This window comes from Symphalangus syndactylus, chromosome 11 (genome assembly GCF_028878055.3).
Source record: "Symphalangus syndactylus isolate Jambi chromosome 11, NHGRI_mSymSyn1-v2.1_pri, whole genome shotgun sequence".
NCBI lineage: Eukaryota > Metazoa > Chordata > Mammalia > Primates > Hylobatidae > Symphalangus > Symphalangus syndactylus.
Window position 1 is genome coordinate 53,684,156 of NC_072433.2, and position 16,218 is coordinate 53,700,373.

Genomic DNA, 16,218 nt, shown 5'->3' on the forward strand with positions numbered 1-16,218 from the left:
TCTGTGAAACACAATTTATTATATAAAAGAAGGTGCATCCAAATTCAGTGTCAGAAGAGCTTTGTATTCCAAGGGCTAAAGACTGGACCTTCTCCCTTAAAACCTCCTCACCCAATCCTTGCTAAGGACTCAGGCCTGGGGCAGAGGCTGTCAGTCTCTAAAGACCCCAGCCCTGGCCCAGGAGGGGGAGAACAAGTTTAGTGCATAGCGTGGGGCTAGGGCAGTGGGTCAGGCACCATCCCTGCTGTGAGTGGCCACAGGTCACCACGGTGGGGGAAGGTGGGGAGCTTGAACCTCCAAAGATAGGTTCGTTGTAGGACAAGCTAGACCAATGCCTGGGGTAGAAACACCCAAATCCCTCTACAACAACTAAAGCAAGAATGTGGAACCCATCGAAATCTTCCCCCAAAATGCCAACCATAAAACAGATTCTACAGAAATAAAGCAAGGAATCCCAGCACTTTGGGAGGCCGAGGTGGGAGGTTCACTTGAGCCCAGGAGTTTGAGACCAGCCTGGGAACATAGCGAAACCCCGTCGCTACAAAAAATACAAAAGAATTAGTCGGGTGTGGCAGCACACACCTGTAGTACCAGCTACTCACTACCTGGGAGGCTGTGGTGGGAGAATCTTTTGAGCCTGGAAGGTCAAGGCTACAGTGAGCTGTGACTGCATCACTACACTCCAGCCTGGGAAACAGAGACTGTCTCAAAAAAAAAAAAAAAAAAAAAATCAAACCAACAGTTGGCTGCCTTCTGACCTTCACATCCTGTATAGGAATGGAAATGGTGGCTAAAGTCAGCACCAAAGGTCCCACAAGCTCTCCCTGCCTCCCCTCTATCTACTGTATGATCCTTCAACTGAGGCCAGCCCAGGTGCAGAGTAGCTTGAAAAACCCAAGGGACAGACTGATGGGGAAAATCCTTGGGAATGTGGGAGCTGCCCCAAGGCCCAGGCCAGAGGACCCTGCAGGCAGGAATCTGAACTCTGCCTGAGAGTGGCCACTGGAAGTGGCTCCAGCCAGGGGATGGGGGGATGAGGTCTGTAGGCCCCTGCGGCCTCTTACAGACCCCGGAGGGAGGCAGTGCTTGCAGTGAGCGGTGGCTAACACCAGCCTCACACAGCCTGCAGCTCCCCCTGCAGGCGATTCAGTTCCTCTAGTTCCTGCTTGTAGCGGTCTGTCTTGTGTGCCACCAAGGAGCGGTAGAAATGCAGGGCAAAGGCCACAAACACGAGCCCCACGGGTACCATGATGGCCGTGGAGGCCATGGCTGCTTGCCAGCCTGGCCCATGGGCCCCACCACCACCACAGGCTTGCCGGGGTGGGCAGGCTGGCTCAGCCTGGGACGGTGCTGCAGACACAGAGGATGGTGGGAGATTAGAAGCTGGACTAAGGGAGGTAGCCACTGGTGCCAGAGTCCCGGGCACCCGGGATGTGGGCACCATGGGGGTCGGTGTGTCCAAGGGAGCCCCAATGGGCACAAACTTGACCCAACCAACCAGGACAACTTCAGCAAGGAAGAGAAAGGTGCCCAGGGCAGTGGAGAAGCCCCAGGCCAGCTCCACATAGCGGTGCAGTCTCTGGTGTGGTGACTGGTGGACAGAGTTGAGGTTGTGGATGTTGCTCACAGCTTCAATGTGGGGCAGCAGACACGTGGAGACCATGAGTGCAAACAGGTGCACAGCCACCAGCACGGTGGTGCAGGCACTGAAAGCCACCAGCAGGCCTGGTGGGTACTCGTGGTCGCTCTCCAGCTGCACCTCCACCATGGCCACCTGCAGGGGCAAGAGGGGATGTACTGATCTCCCCATAACCTCCTCAACTGTAGAAATTTTTTCCGCCTATTGGGATACATCACTGATACATATCCCTAGGACCTAGAACTGTGCCTGGCAGAAAGCAGAGACATTCAGTCTCTGTTGAGTAAACGAACGGACAGCTTTGCAAAGGCTCTGTTCTGGTTTCCCCACCTGCCTATCAAGAGGGCTGGATGGCCGGGCGTGGTGGCTCATGCCTATAATCCCAGCACTTTGGGAGGCCAAAGTGTGTGGATCACCTGAGGTCAGGAGTTTGAGACCAACCTGTCCAACATGGCAAAATCCTGTCTCTACTAAAAGTACAAAAATTAGCCGGGCATCGTGGCACATGCCTGTAATCCCAGCTACTCGGGAGGCTGAGGCAGGAGAACTGCTTGAACCCAGGAGGCAGAAGTTTGAGTGAGCCAAGATCATGCCACTGCACTCCTTTGCACTCCAGCCTGGGCAACAGAGCAAGATTCTGTCTAAAAAAAAAAAAAAAAAAAAGGGCCGGATGACATGTTTCTAACAGGTTTACTGCATAGGGATCAAACAGCAGATTCTGGAGCTGGGCTGCCTGGGATCATTCTCTGCTCTAGCTGTGTAATCTTGAGCAAGTCAGTTCTCTGTGTGCCTCAATTTCCTATCTGGAAATGGAGATTGATAACAGCACCTCCCTGCCTTATAGGGTTGGTATAAACATTAAATGAAATATACATGAAATGAGCTGGGAGTGGTGGCTCACGCCTTTCATCCCAACACTTTGGGAGGCTGAGTCGGGTGGATCACCTGAGGTCAGGAGTTCAAGACCAGCCTGGCCAACTTAGTGAAACCCTGTCTCTACTAAAAATATAAAAATTAGCCGGGCATGGTGGTGTGAGCCTGTAATCCTGGCTACTCAGGAGCTTGGGAGGCTGAGGCAGGAGAATTGCTTGAACCCAGGAGGCAGAGGTTGCAGTGAGCCGAGATCGCGCCACTGCACTCCAGCCTGGGCGACAGAGTGGGACTCTGTCTCAAAAAAAGAAAAAAAAAAAGAAAGGAAAGAAAGAAAAAGAAAGAAAAGAAAAAAGAAAGAGGAAAGGAAATGAAAAGGAAAAGCAAGAAAGAAAGAAAGAGAAAGAAAGAGGAAAGAAAAGGAAAAGGAAGAAAAAGAAAAGAACAGTGCCAGGCACAGAATAAGCACTAGGTATGTGTTTGCTGTTCTTGCTATAGTGAATGCTGAAGTCTGAGGACAGAGTTTACAAATTGGCACACTGTGGACCACTGCCAGCTTGCAGACGTGTTTTGCTTGGCTCACACAGTGTGTTTCTTAAAAAATGGAAGACGTTGCCAACTTGTAAAACTCAAGAGATTTCTTATATCCCTATTTCCAGATCCCCCTGAAAATTCGGAAGAACTGGCCACACTTGGCCTGCGTTCCTGCATGGCAACTATCAGCTCAAATCAGTCATGGCTGCTCCCCTTGGAAAGGTCATGGGGTCTCTCTCTCTCTCTCTTTTTTTTTTGGTAGATGCCAGGTCTTGCTATGTTGCCCAGGCTGGCTGGACTCGAACTCCTGGGCTCCTGGGCTTAAGCGATCCTCCTGCCTTGGCCTCCCAAAATGCTGGGATGAAAGGCGTGAGCCATCACCCCCAATGTCATGGGGTCTCTTGCTTGCTAGTCCCTACCCAGCCAACTTGGCATCCATATTACCTGCCTGGCCCTTTGCAAACATTTGAGTTGATGACCCTCTTCTAGGAATTTGTAAATGTGGAGTCTGGAACCAGATTGCTTAGGCTCAAATCCTGCCACTTACTTGCTGTGGGACCTTGGGCAGGTGTCTTAACATCTCTGATCCTCAGTTTCTTCATCTGTAAAATGGCCAGAGTAGCAGTACCCACTTTGTAGGCTAACAGATGACGTATATAAAGGCACTGAGGGCAGTGCCTGGTGCTTAGTGACAGCTGGATACAATTTGTATAATGCTACTCTAACTTAGGCCACCTGAGTTTCAGAATCCCACTCTCTCCCCATCTCTGGTCCTTGTAGGGTCTGTTCGATTGCTCTGGGCCTGGGGAAAGAAGGTAGGTGTAGAGGCTGGCGGGTGGAGGTAGGAAAACAGGGCTGAGTATTTTGGGAAATTGGGCCATAGCAGGTGTCAGGAGGTGTTTTCCACAGACAGGGATCTGGGCCAGGCTTAGTCCTGATTTCTCCCAGAGCCTGGCCCAGCCTCAGTCACCCCTGCTAGGACTGCGGCCAGTCCTGTCCCCAGAACCTAAACCTCCAGCCCTTTGCTCCTGCGGAGAAGGCTCGGGCCCTTAAGCTGTCACCCCAGCAACCTGCACCTGCATATTCTGCCGTGGAAGGATTGTCTCCTTGGGAACAGGCTGGACCAAGGGGTTGACCTCCCTCAGCTTGGGTGGCTGCTCCCTTCCCTCTGCAGGCTGTGCAGATGAAGGGGAGCCAAAGCCCTGTCCCCAGGTGATGCCCCCATCATGAAAGGTAAGCTGGTCTGTGGGTTCTGGGACCCCACATATTAGACCATAGGCTTATGATGACCCTTAGGGTTAGAGAGTTTCCCTGTCATTGTTCAAATACGGAGGTTGTGGCACAGATGGGGCAGGGACTAGCCCAGATCCCCTAGCGCCATGGTCCCCGCCCCAAGCGCCTCTGATATCCACCCCCACAGGAGTGCGTTCCCCAAAGTACCTCCTGCAGCTCACTTTCTCCTTTTTCCTGGGGTGATGGTGGGGAAACCCCAGACTAACAGAGCAGCAACCCTGGGTCCCAGTTCATGCGCTCCTGCCCAGAGGCAAGGCTTTTACTTTCCACACCTGTCCAATTAGCAGGCTAGTCTTAGCCATCCTTGGTAGGTGACCTGCTCTGACATGCCTGGCTCACCCTGGGGCGGTTACTTGGCGGGCTACAGAGGGCGCACCCTCCATGATCTCAGTTTCCCACTGGCTTGCAAGGGGGGTGGAGGCCTGTCTAGGGTCACACAGCTGGCCACAAGCAGGGAGGAGCCAGGACTGTGTCTGCTGATCCTCACCCTGGGACCTGCTTCCATCCCACTTCCTGTGAGGCCACCGCTGGGGCAGACCGTTAGCCGACACCCTCCTCCTGCACCTGGGGTTTATCAGCTTGAGACTCGCTTATCAGTTTCCTCATCGGCCTCCTTCCCCAGCGGCTCCCTCCCAGGCATGATCTCTTGTCAGTTTTCCTGGTTGACACTAGCACCTCTTGGGCCCGCTGGAGAGTGGCCACCTTCCCTGGGACGGGCCCACCCTCAGCTGGGTGACCCTTCCACCCAGCTGATCCATCTTGAGCCCCCCACCTGTTGATGCAGCCCCCACCCAGCTGACCTGCCTTTGAAGCTGGCACTGGGACTTAGGAACCACTTCTGCCAGGAACAGGCTCCATCTGGACCACTCTGCCTCATTGTTGCAGTCAACCCCACTGGTGATTTGTTCACCCCACTCCCACTATGACACCTTTAGGACTTTCGTGTCCTCCAGTGGCCCCGTCTCCTGGGGTCCCCTGTACACACACATCCATAAGAAGGGACTTGCTCAGTCCCGTGGGACCTTGTTCCTTCCCCCTTGACGAAAGCCCCCTCTGCCCTGACTCCCTTGGGACCTGTTTACTTTCCCCCCCCCGACCTGTGCCCCCCACGTGCTCTGCCCCCCCGGGTGTGACCCCTCCCGGCCCCTCACCATGGCGAAGCCCGAGAGCAGGGCAGACGTGCGGCTGGAAGCTTTGAGCTTGGCCCGGCTGAGGTAGAGGCGGCGCCAGCTGAGTGCCCGCAGCGAGTGCTGACTGGCCCCCATGAGGTCCAGGTAGCCGCGGTGCACGAACTCCCGGTACGTGGCCGAGCCTGCAGGGCTCTCGCCCTCAGGGTTCAGCGGGGCCTGCTCGCCCGCGTCCCCCTCGCCGCCCTTCATCTTGGGGGCGGCGGCACCAGGCGGTCACTACGGGGCGGAAGCGCCTCGGGGGCCCCAGCCGGGCCGGCCCAAGCCCGGGGGCGGCACCATTCCCAGACAGGGCGAGCAGGATGCAGGCGGCGGGCGCCCAGGAAGAGGCAGCCCCTGTGGAGCAGGAAGAGCAGCGTCTGCGGGGAGCCCCAGGGGCCGGAGCGGGACAGCGGAGGCCAAAACAGGAACTGGGACAGAGGCGGAGCCGGGGCTAGCCACATGATGGGGTGGAGCTGGGGACCGAGTCCCCGCAGTCCCGGGCCCGCAGAGATTCCCCGCGACCCCTACCCACCAAGAACATTATCCAAGCGCCCGGACCCCACCGAGGTGCACGCCAGCCCCAGCCAGCCCCCTCCAAGGTACAGCTGGACACCCCAGGTTCCACACTTCCAAATCCCTCCCACAATGAACCCAGGAGAGGTGAACCCACTCATCTGTAGGTAGGGACCCCGCAGGTACACACACGAACTCCGCGGCCCCGGCTGGAAGATTTTGAGTTTTATAGCAAACCGTATTGTACAGACCCGGGGCCCAGGGGCCCAGCCCGGCTGGGTCCCCGGCTTGCCCCTCGCCGGGCTGCCTCTTCCCTCCCGCAAGCGGCCCCATCCTCAAGCCTCTCGCTATCCCCAGGCCCCACCCCTCCGGCCTTTGGTCCGCCCAGCCCTCCCCCCACCCGCGCACCTCCCTGTTACCTGAGGTATGTGGATAGATCTCCCCTCCCCTACATGGTAAGCCCCGGCCCCCCGGAGGCCTGCGCGGAGGGGCGGGACCTGGCCCGGCTCATCCCCCGGGTCCCGAAGCCCCACCCCGCGCTGGAAGAAGGGGCGGGGAAGGAGGGCCAGAAGAGTCTGTTACTAGGTTCCCATGGCAACTAAGAGGGGGCCATTTCCAGCCTTAGCACTGGCATCGGGAGGTGTCCGTTGGCTGCTATTTCCATGGCAACCAGGAGTGGCGGTTCCCTGGGCAAATGGGATACAAGTTTCCATGACGATGAAAGAGTGGGAAGAGCCAGGCTGGAGGAGTCCCATGGTCCCCATCCTTGGGCTGGTGCCCCCAGCCATAATACGGGTCTGGTGGGTGCCGCCGCTCAATACAGTAAAACAAGAACGAGCCTGGGGGTGGCGCAGTCCCAAATGGGCGCCCACCGGCCCGGTCTCAGTCCAAGCTGGTCCAGTCCCCTCACACCCTGGCTCCCCCAGGTCCGAGGTTCCCCCGGTTCAAGTAACACTTCAGTACAGATGAATGTTCAAGTATTGTGCGGAGAGGCGGGCAGGGGGTTAGGGCGCCCCTCGCCACTCCCCTGGGCCGCGAGCTGAAGAGCGGCTGCCCGCGGCCCCCACTCCTTGCAATAGCTGCCGTTTTCAGTGACGTTCAAGGAGTCAGGGTCAGGGGGAAGGAACTGAAGCCTGGGGAGGGGGGAAGCAGAGAGGTGACCCGCAAGGGGGTATTGCTGTTCCCACACCTGCTGTCATCCCTACCTCCAGCTCAGCCCCGGCTTGCCCCTGGTTCCCCTACCTCTGACACCTGGATCCCCAATTGCTCCTCCGGTTTTCCTTTTGTGGCCCCACCCCCACCCCCCACTCCAAGTAACTGGTCTTTGTTCCCTGAACCCTTGGTGGTCTGCTGTCTGCCCCGCCCCCCGCCCCTTCCACCTCCCCCAGCCCCTGGCTCCCATATCCTGTGTGTCCTTTCCCCATTCTCCCCCCCCAACACTTGCACCATAACCCCCCTCCCACCGTCCCTTTGGCTCAGCACCCTCCAGTACCTCTGACCCACTCCCCCCAGGGGATGGACAATGAAGCAGGTAGCAGGGGGAGGACATGGGAAGGAGAAACCCCCAGAGATATCAGTGCAGGGGGGAAAGAAGGGGGTGGCTGGCTTGAGTCCCTGGGTGGGAATCCCAAGTCACTGACACTCAAGAATCCCAGGGTGGTGAGGTGGGAACCTGGCCTCCCAGCAGGGGTGAAATGAAGCCGGAGGTCCAGGCTCCTGTCGAGTCCGGGGGAGGGTGGGGGGCGCCCAACTAGCTGTCCTTGAGAAGCAGCTTCTCCTCAGGGCAGCGGAAGGGGCCAGGGGGCCCGGCAGCTGCCAGCCGGGCACAAGCTTCAGGTGAGAGCTGGCGGCAGGAGCGCAGGTCTAGGCGGCGTAGACGAGGGCAGCGGCGGAACAGCGGGAGGCAGTGGTCCGTTAGGCGGTGGCAACCTGGGGATGGGGCAGTGGCAGCTGAGACCAGGCAGGTGAGCAAGGGGTTGGCACTGGCCGTGGAGACCCACAGGCTGGCAGGAAGGACAGGGGACCATGCTTACCAGCAAGATTGAGGTGCACCAGGGTCTCGCGGAGTGGGGATGTGGGGGCCGTGAGGAGGTGAACACTGGGGTCCCCGACGTGGGCGCAGTGGCTCAGGTCCAGGGCGCTCAGCTGGGGTGCGTGGCGCAGCAGGAGCCGCAGGGAGGCATCTGTCAGCTCCAGACCTGCCAGGCGCAGTTCTGCCACCCCCTGCAGCCGACCACGGCTCTCTGTTTGCCCTGGGCAGCCAGATGAGAGGTCAGCACTCCTGGCCACTCCCATCCCTGCGCCCAGGTATCCAGACCATCTGCCCTCCACCTGCTTCCCACATAAGTGAGTGACCTGGTGCACTCTGCGGCTTGCTCTTCTCAAAAACACCCTCATGGCCTGACATCATCTGTCCACTCCTCACATTACCTCCTCGGAGCCTTCCACGATTATTGTATTTGAGACTACAATATTCTGCCAGGCATGGTGGCTCACGCCTGTAATCCCAGCACTTTGGGAAGCCGAGGCAGGCGGCTCACTTGAGGTCAGGAGTTCGAGACTAGCCTGGCCTAACATGGCAAAACCTTGTCTCTACTAAACATACAAAAATTAGCCGGACATGAGGGCAGGCACCTGTAGTCCCAGCTACTCAGGATGCTGAGGCAGAAGACTCCCTTGAACCTGGGAGATGGAGGTTGCAGTGAGCTGAGATTGTGCCACTGCACTCCAGCCTGGGCAACAGAGTGAGACTGTCTCAAAAAAAAAAAAAAAAGAAGAAGAGGGCCGGGCATGATGGCTTACACCTGTAATCCCAGCACTTTGGGAGGCCGAAGTGGGTGGATCGCAAGGTCAGGAGTTCAAGGCCAGCCTGGCCAATGTGATGAAACCCCATCTCTACTAAAAATACAAAAATTAGCCAGGCATGGTGGCAGGCGCCTGTAATCCCAGCTACTCAGGAGGTTGAGGCAGGAGAATCACTTGAACCCGAGAGGTGGAGGTTGCAGTGAGCCAAGATTGTGCCACTGCACCCCAGCCTGGGCAACAGAGCAAGACTCCATCTCAAAATAAATAATAAAAGAGTCTGTGACCTCCCCTCCTCTCTCTTGCTAGCTGTCTTGCCACGTGACATGCCGACTCCTTCATGTTCCATCAAGAGTAAAAGCTACCTGAGGCCTCCCCAGAAGCTGAGCAGATGCAGGCACCACACTTCCTGTACAGCTTGCAGAATCCTGAGCCAATTCAACCTCTTTTCTTTATAAATTACCCAGCCGAAGGTATTTTATAGCAATGCAAAAACTAATGTAATTCTCCACACTCCTACCACTTCCTTGCATCATTTTTTCCTCTTTTCTCACCATTTGACATATTATATGCATTTTTCTGACATATATACGTTTTCCTTTTTTTCTTTTTTCTCCCCCCCGAGACGGAGTCTTGCTCTGTCACCCAGGCTGGAGTGCCGTGGTACAATCTCGGGTCACTGCAACTTCCACTTCCCGGGTTCAAGCAATTCTCCTGCCTCAGCCTCCCGAGTAGCCGGGATTACAGGTGCACACCACCACGCCTGGCTAATTTTTGTATTTTTAGTAGAGATGGGTTTTCACCATGTTGGCCAGGCTGGTCTCGAACTCCTGACCTCGTGATCCACCCACCTCAGCCTCCCAAAGTTCTGGGATTACACATATGAGCCACTGTACTCGGCCATATATACATTTTTCTTATTAATCTTTCTTTCCTGCCACAAGGCTGTCAGTACTACAAAGGCAGGAATTTTTGTCTGTGTTGTTCATTGCTATAGTCCCAGCAACTGAGACAGAGTAGGTGTTCAATTTATTTTCGTTCATTCACTCATCAGACACATGACATCCCTGACAGGCCTACCATCCAGGCCCCTCTCCCACTTCCCTCCCCTCCATGGTCAGTAAGTCCCCATCAGGAGCCTCTCTTTTCTCCCTGGTCACCACTCGGGGTCAACACAACTGGTGCCTGAACTCCCGGCCCAGCCTTCTCACCTGCTCCACTTCTCTGCTCTTCTTTCTGGCATCCAGAAAGCCGATCTCAAATACAAATGGGACAGCATCCTCCTCTAAAATTCTCTGAGGGCGCCTCAAAGAGGTCCAGCCTTCTTGGTAGAACACCCCAGTTCCTATAAGGTCTCAGCTGCTAACTCCTCTCCCTCACCCCTAAACACCTGGGCCACATTCCACAAGTGGCCCTGCTTAAGAGACTCTGCCTGCCCCATGTCCCTCTGTCCCTGGTTTTCAGGTCTGAGCTCAGAGGCTCCCTGCTCCCCAGTCTGCAGGATCAAAGTGCTCGCACCCCTCATCTTGGCATCCAAAGAATATGGTCTACATTTATTTTATGCCAATGGCTCTCAAACTAGAGAGGCTTCAAAGTCACCTGGAAGGGCTGGTTAAAAGGGATTGCTGGTCCCAGCTGGGCGCGGTGGCTCATGCCTGTAATCTCAGCACTTTGGGAGGCTGAGGCAGGTGGATCATCAGGTCAGGAGTTCGAGACCAACCTGGCCAACATGGTGAAACCCCGTCTCTACTAAAAATACAAAAAAATTAGCCGGGTGTGGTGGTGCATGCCTGTAATCCCAGCTACTCAGGAGGCTGAGACAGGAGAATCGCCTGAACCAGGGAGGCAGAGGTTGTAGTGAGCCAAGATTGTGCCTCTGTACCCCAGACTGGGTGACAGATCAAGACTCCGTCTCAAAAAAAAAAAAAAAAAAGGGATTGCTGGTCCCATCCCCAGAGTTTAGACAGGTCTACAGGTTCATTTGTTTTTGAGACATGGTCTTGCTCTGTCACCCAGGCTGGAGTGCACTGGTACAATCACAGCTTACTGCAGCCTCGACCTCCCTGTAGCCTTGATCCTCCCACTTTGGCCTCCCAAAGTGCTGGGATTACAGGCCTGAACCACCGCACCTGACCAGAGTTTACTTTTTTTTTTTTGAGATGGAGTCTCATTCTGTAACCCAGGATGGAGTACAGTGGTGCAATCTCGGCTCACTGCAACTTCCACCTCCCAGGTTCAAGCAATCTCCTGCCTCAGCCTCCCAAGTAGTTGGGATTAAAAGCATGCACCACCATGCCTGGCTAATTTTTTGTATTTTTTTAGTAGAGATGGGGTTTCACCATGTTCGCTGGTTGCGAACTCCTGACCTCAAGTGATCTGCCCACCTCGGCCTCCCAAAGTGCTAGGATTACAGGTATGAGCCACCACGCCCGGCCCAGAGTTTGCTTTTTTAACAAGTTCTCCAGTTTTGTGGATGCTGCTGGTTCCCCGACCACACTTTAAGAACCACAGCCTTGGGAGACAAGATCTCTGATCATCATTCCTGTTTACAGCCAGGAAATCCAGGTCTGGTGATGCTGAATCTGAACTCTTACCACAGTGTTGTCTGCCTCCCAGGCACCAGCCTATCCCTAAGATAAACTATCAATAGATTAGGTGGCACAAACCATGAGGCTGCCCTCCAAACATGTTTTATGGAGTCTACAGAATGCTAAAAATTTCCTTAATGACTAACACTACAAAAAGGACATTTTTATAAATAAATTTACGTACTGAGCTTTTCCTTGAAGAATCGTAAGATGTGGCCTCACTAGGCACTCCTTCCCACCAGATGATGACTGAGGGGAGCTGGGTGGCTAGGTGCCACTCCCTAATGTCCTGTACCAATGCATCTCTTCTGTTACCTCCCAGGCCAACTCTATGGGCACTTGACTTTGCAAGCCCTAAATTTTAACCCCTCCTCCTGTCTTTGAGGAGCCAAGGGCCTGGAGAGGGGATATCTTTACAGATGCCCTCAACCTTGGGCCACAGCTAAAGGCACAAGGAGGAAAGGCCCATAGAGGAAAGCAGAGGAAAGAGAAGTCACTTCTGGCTTGGGCAGGGAGGAGTGGGCATCAGTGAGGATTTCACTGAGGTGGTGGCATTTAAGCTGGGCAAGAGTTTGAAGGTGTATGGGACTGTTCACAAGAGTAAAAGCCATGGAATCAACCTCAATGCCCATCAATGAAAGAATGAATAAAGAAAATGTGGTACATATACACCATGGAATACTATGCAGCCATAAAAAGGAACAAGATCATGTCCTTTACAGGAACATGGATGGAGCTGGAGGCCATTATCCTTAGCAAACTAATGCAGGAACAGAAATTGCATGTTCTCACTTAAAGGTGGGAGCTAAATGATGAGAACACATGGACATATCCATGGGAACAACACACCCTGGCCTTTCAGAGGGAGGAGGGAGAGGATCAGGAGAAATAACTAATGGTAAAGAGACTTAATACCTGGGTGATGAAATAATCGGTACAACAACCCCCCATGACACAAGTTTACCCATGTAACAAACCTGCACATATACCCATGAACTTAAAAGTTAAAAAAAAATTTAAAAGCTGAAAAAAAAAAAAAAAAAAAAAAAGGCCCGCCTTCCTGAGCTCCTGATAAAGGGCTGAACTGAACTGAATTCCAGCAGGAGGAAATGGACCAGCCAGCACTTTCTCACCTCCCAGGATGCACCATTCCCAATGCCCACCTTACCCCCCACCCACAGCTCTCCAACTCAGTCCAATTCCAGTAAGAGTGGACAATGGCTGAGTGCTCTGGCCTGACTGGGTGACCTGCAGCAGTCAATCCCTCTGGACCTCCAGTGCCTCATCTAGAATATGGGAAGAATCTTAGTTGCTTCTCTATTCTCCCCTTCCAGGGCTGTTGTGGAGGGGGCGGGGTGGGAAGAAGGGAACTATGAAAGAGAGGGGTGAAAGAACTCCAAAAGAAAAGATTCTTTTGGCCAGGCATGGTGGCTCACGCCTATAATCCCAACACTTTGGAAGGCAGAGGTGGGCAAATGACTTGAGACAAGGAGTTCGAGATAGGCGTGGGCAACATGATGAAACCCTGTTTCTATAAGAATTACAGGCCGGGCGCGGTTGCTCACGCCTGTAATCCCAGTACTTTGGGAGGCCGAGGTGGGCGGATCACGAGGTCAGGAGATCGAGACCATCCTGGCTAACACAGTGAAACCCCGTCTCTACTAAAAATACAAAAAATTAGCCGGGCTTGGTGGCGGGCGCCTGTAGTCCCAGCTACTTGGGAGGCTGAGGCAGGAGAATGGTGTGAACCCGGAAGGTGGAGCTTACAGTGATCCAAGATCGCACCACTGCACTCCAGCCTGGGCGACAGAGTGAGACTCCGCCTCAAAAAAAAAAAAAAAAATTCACAAAAAAATTAGCCAGGCGTGGTGGCACATGCCTGTAGGCCCAACTACTCAGGAGGCTGAGGTGGGAAGGATCACTTGAACCCAGGAGGCATAAGTTGCAGTAAGCCGAGATCTTGCCACTGCACTCCAGCCTGGGTGACAGAGCCAGATGGTCTCAAAAAAACAAAAAGAAAAACAAACAAACAAAAGGATTATCTTATTTCAGGGGACTGCAAATCTCCTTTTGAAAATCTTTCCTCAAACTAGACCTCTCCCATCCTGATTGCCTACTCATTCAAGTTATTCATTCAACAGCTATCTGCGGAGCAGCCACTGAGAACATGCTGGGGGACCAGTCAGTCCTTGCCCTCAGGCAGCTGGAGACCCTGGCAGGAGGGCACAGATGTGCATCAAGGCACTCCACAATTGCCCAGTATTATGCTGGCGGGCTGCTCTCAAAGCTGAGAGGGACTCTGAGCTCAATGTGGGGTGGGATCAGGGAGAGCTTCTTGGAGGAAGTGGCATTTATACCCAGGCCTAAAGGATGATGAGATTTAAGTAGATGAAGAGACATGGCCTCTGCTCCCAGCATCCTTCTCTGCCAATATGAGCCTCCTGCCCCACCAAACTGCTGGGTCTCATGCTCCCTGGGAAAACCCTGTTCCTTTCAAGGCTCAGTTCAAAGTACACAGCAGGTGGGTGAATGAATGAATAATGCCCAACCAGGGCCTTTCCATTCAAACTCATGTATTCTTTCCTTTCTTCAAATACTTTACCATCCAGCATGAGTCAGAAGCGACCTGAGAGGCCTCCTACCCTACCCTTGCCCAGCCCATTCTCCAGAAAAGCAAACAGAGGCTGCACCTGGTTTGGTGTCTGGTGGAGGCAGCAGCAGCTCCCGGAGCTGGGAATCTTTAACATCCTCGATCCAGCGGAGGTCCAGGAGCCGCAGGGCTGGCAGTGGGGCTGAGCCCAGGGCAGAGACAGAGAGCCAGGAGCAGCCAGAGAGCACCAGCTCCTGCAGGCCTGCAGAGAGAGGGCGCAGTCAGGAAGCAGGTGCTGTGAGGACTCTATCCCAGGCCTGTCCCTGTCCCCACTCTGTCCTCCGCACCACACACCCTACCTTGTAGTCGGTTCAGAAGCCACATGAGCTGCTTCTTGGAGACACCTGTCCAGCTGAGGTCCAGGGCACGGGGCTGGCGGCGAACCACACCACTGAGCATGGGCGGGGTCAGTGACTTCCGCCGGCTCAGGTCCATTCGAGGCCACAGACGCTTGTCATAGCACCTGGCGGCCACAGGGGGGAGACAGAGACCTCAGCCCTCAGCTCTCAGCAGCCCACAGTTCCCAGGCTCCCCAGCTCCAAGGGTGCACCCCAGCTCTCTTCTGGCCACACAGACAACAGGGTGGCAAGAAGCACCTGGCCTCAGCCAAGAGCACTGGGATTGGAACCCAACTCCATCACTAACTGGAAATGAGACCCTGGGCAAGTCTGTTCCTCTCCCTGAGCTTCAGAAGCCTCGTTTATGATTGAAGGCAATAGCCCCCCACTCTGCCAGCCCACAGGGCAGCTGTCAGGTCACACAGGCTCATCCCAGCTGTGGGCTCCCAGCATAGAAAGTGTGCTGCCCAACACATACACAACTGTCACGCATGCTGCCTGATGTCATGCCAAGGGGACTGGTGTTATCCAGTCGTCTCCAGCCACCCTTGGGCTTCTTGATTCCTGACTGAGTTCCAGTGCTCATGGGTCCTTGCCTCCTTTATTCATCTCTGCCTCTGATCCACACCTGTCCCATCTTGACAGCCAGCTGCCCGCAGCTGGACTTACAGCCCTAATATCTTCCCTATTACATTACTGTGTTCCTCCAACTACAATGTAAATTCCACAAGGGCAGATTTGCGTTTTCCACTTTTTGAAAAAAAATTTTTTTTGAGACAGGGTCTCACTTTGTCACCCAGGTTGGACCCAGGCTCACCGCAGCCTCAACCTACTGGGGTCAAGCAATCCTCCCACCTCAGCCTCCTGAGTAGCTGGGACTACAGGCACATGCCACCACACGACTTTTTTTGAGACAGAGTTTCGCTCTTGTTGCCCAGGCTGGAGTGCAATGGTGTGATCTTGGCTCACTGAAACCACCGCCTCCCGAGTTCAAGCGATTCTCCTGCCTCAGCCTCCAGAGTAGCTGGGATTACAGGCATGCGCCACCACGCCTGGCTAATTTTTTGTGTTTTTAGTAGTGATAGGGTTTCTCCATGTTGGCCCGGCTGGTCTCGAAATCCTGACCTCAGGTGATCTGCCCACCTCGGCCTCCCATAGTGCTGGGATTACAGGTGTGAGCCACCGTGCCTGGCCTATTTTTTTATAGAGACAAGGTTGTCCAGGCTGGTCTTGAACTCCTGAGCTCAAGCGATCCTTCCCTTGGCCTCCCAAGGGAAGCTGTCTCTTGCCTCCCTCCCTGCCCTCATGACTCTGAAAGGCTTTTCCTTGCAGAAGCCCTGGGCTGGGGCAGTGATTCCCAAGCTCCAGTATTTGCTGTTCACTTATCTGCATAACATGATTTATCTTTGAATCATCTCCTCTTTGCACTTAAAACCAGTATTATTTCACATAAATATGTTAATCTTAAAAATAAATACAAAGTCCAGGCGCAGTGTAATCCCAGCACTTTGGGAGGCCGAGGCGGACAGATCACGAGGTCAGGAGATTGAGCCCATCCTGGCTAACACGGTGAAACCCCGCGCCTACTAAAAATACAAAAAATTAGCCGGGCGTGGTGGCGGGCACCTGTAGTCCCAGCTACTCGAGAGGCTGAGGCAGGAGAATTGCATGAACCTGGGAGGCGGAGCTTGCAGTAAGCCGAGATCGCGCCACTGCACTCCAGCCTGGGTGACAGAGCAAGACTCCGTCTCAAAAATAAATAAATTAATTAATTAATAAATTACACAAAAAAGACCAGAGTTATTAAATACTAGCCAGGTGT

General features: G+C 54.4%; 2 protein-coding genes across 4 annotated transcripts in view; both read right to left on the bottom strand.

Annotated features, from left to right (window-relative positions):
• Positions 1-6,570, bottom strand: ORAI3 (ORAI calcium release-activated calcium modulator 3). Its single transcript, XM_055298875.2, has 3 exons — positions 6,438-6,570; positions 5,488-6,227; positions 1-1,774 (listed from the first exon to the last, which is right to left on the bottom strand). The coding sequence occupies exons 2-3, from the start codon at positions 5,713-5,715 to the stop codon at positions 1,115-1,117; spliced, it is 888 nt and encodes a 295-aa protein (XP_055154850.1). The 5' UTR covers positions 5,716-6,227; positions 6,438-6,570; the 3' UTR covers positions 1-1,114.
• The window catches only part of FBXL19 (F-box and leucine rich repeat protein 19), a 27,702-nt gene continuing 17,706 nt past the window's right edge, over positions 6,223-16,218 (bottom strand). For all 3 annotated transcript variants that reach the window (XM_055298813.2, XM_063611937.1, XM_055298812.2), the window contains exons 8-11: positions 14,358-14,521; positions 14,099-14,260; positions 8,052-8,270; positions 6,223-7,947 (exon numbers count right to left, since the gene is read on the bottom strand). In XM_055298813.2, the coding sequence (XP_055154788.1) occupies positions 7,769-7,947; positions 8,052-8,270; positions 14,099-14,260; positions 14,358-14,521 (724 nt within the window). In that variant the 3' untranslated portion in view covers positions 6,223-7,768. The remainder of the gene's footprint in view (positions 7,948-8,051; positions 8,271-14,098; positions 14,261-14,357; positions 14,522-16,218) is intronic.

What these genes read in the sequence shown, in the direction of transcription:
- ORAI3 (XM_055298875.2), bottom strand. Translation starts at nt 5,715, where the DNA reads ATGAAGGGCGGCGAGGGGGACGCGGGCGAGCAGGCCCCGCTGAACCCT. An exon ending in TGCTCTCGGGCTTCGCCATG is followed by an intron (nt 1,775 to 5,487) that starts GTGAGGGGCCGG and finishes TTGCCCCTGCAG; the next exon opens with GTGGCCATGGTGGAGGTGCA.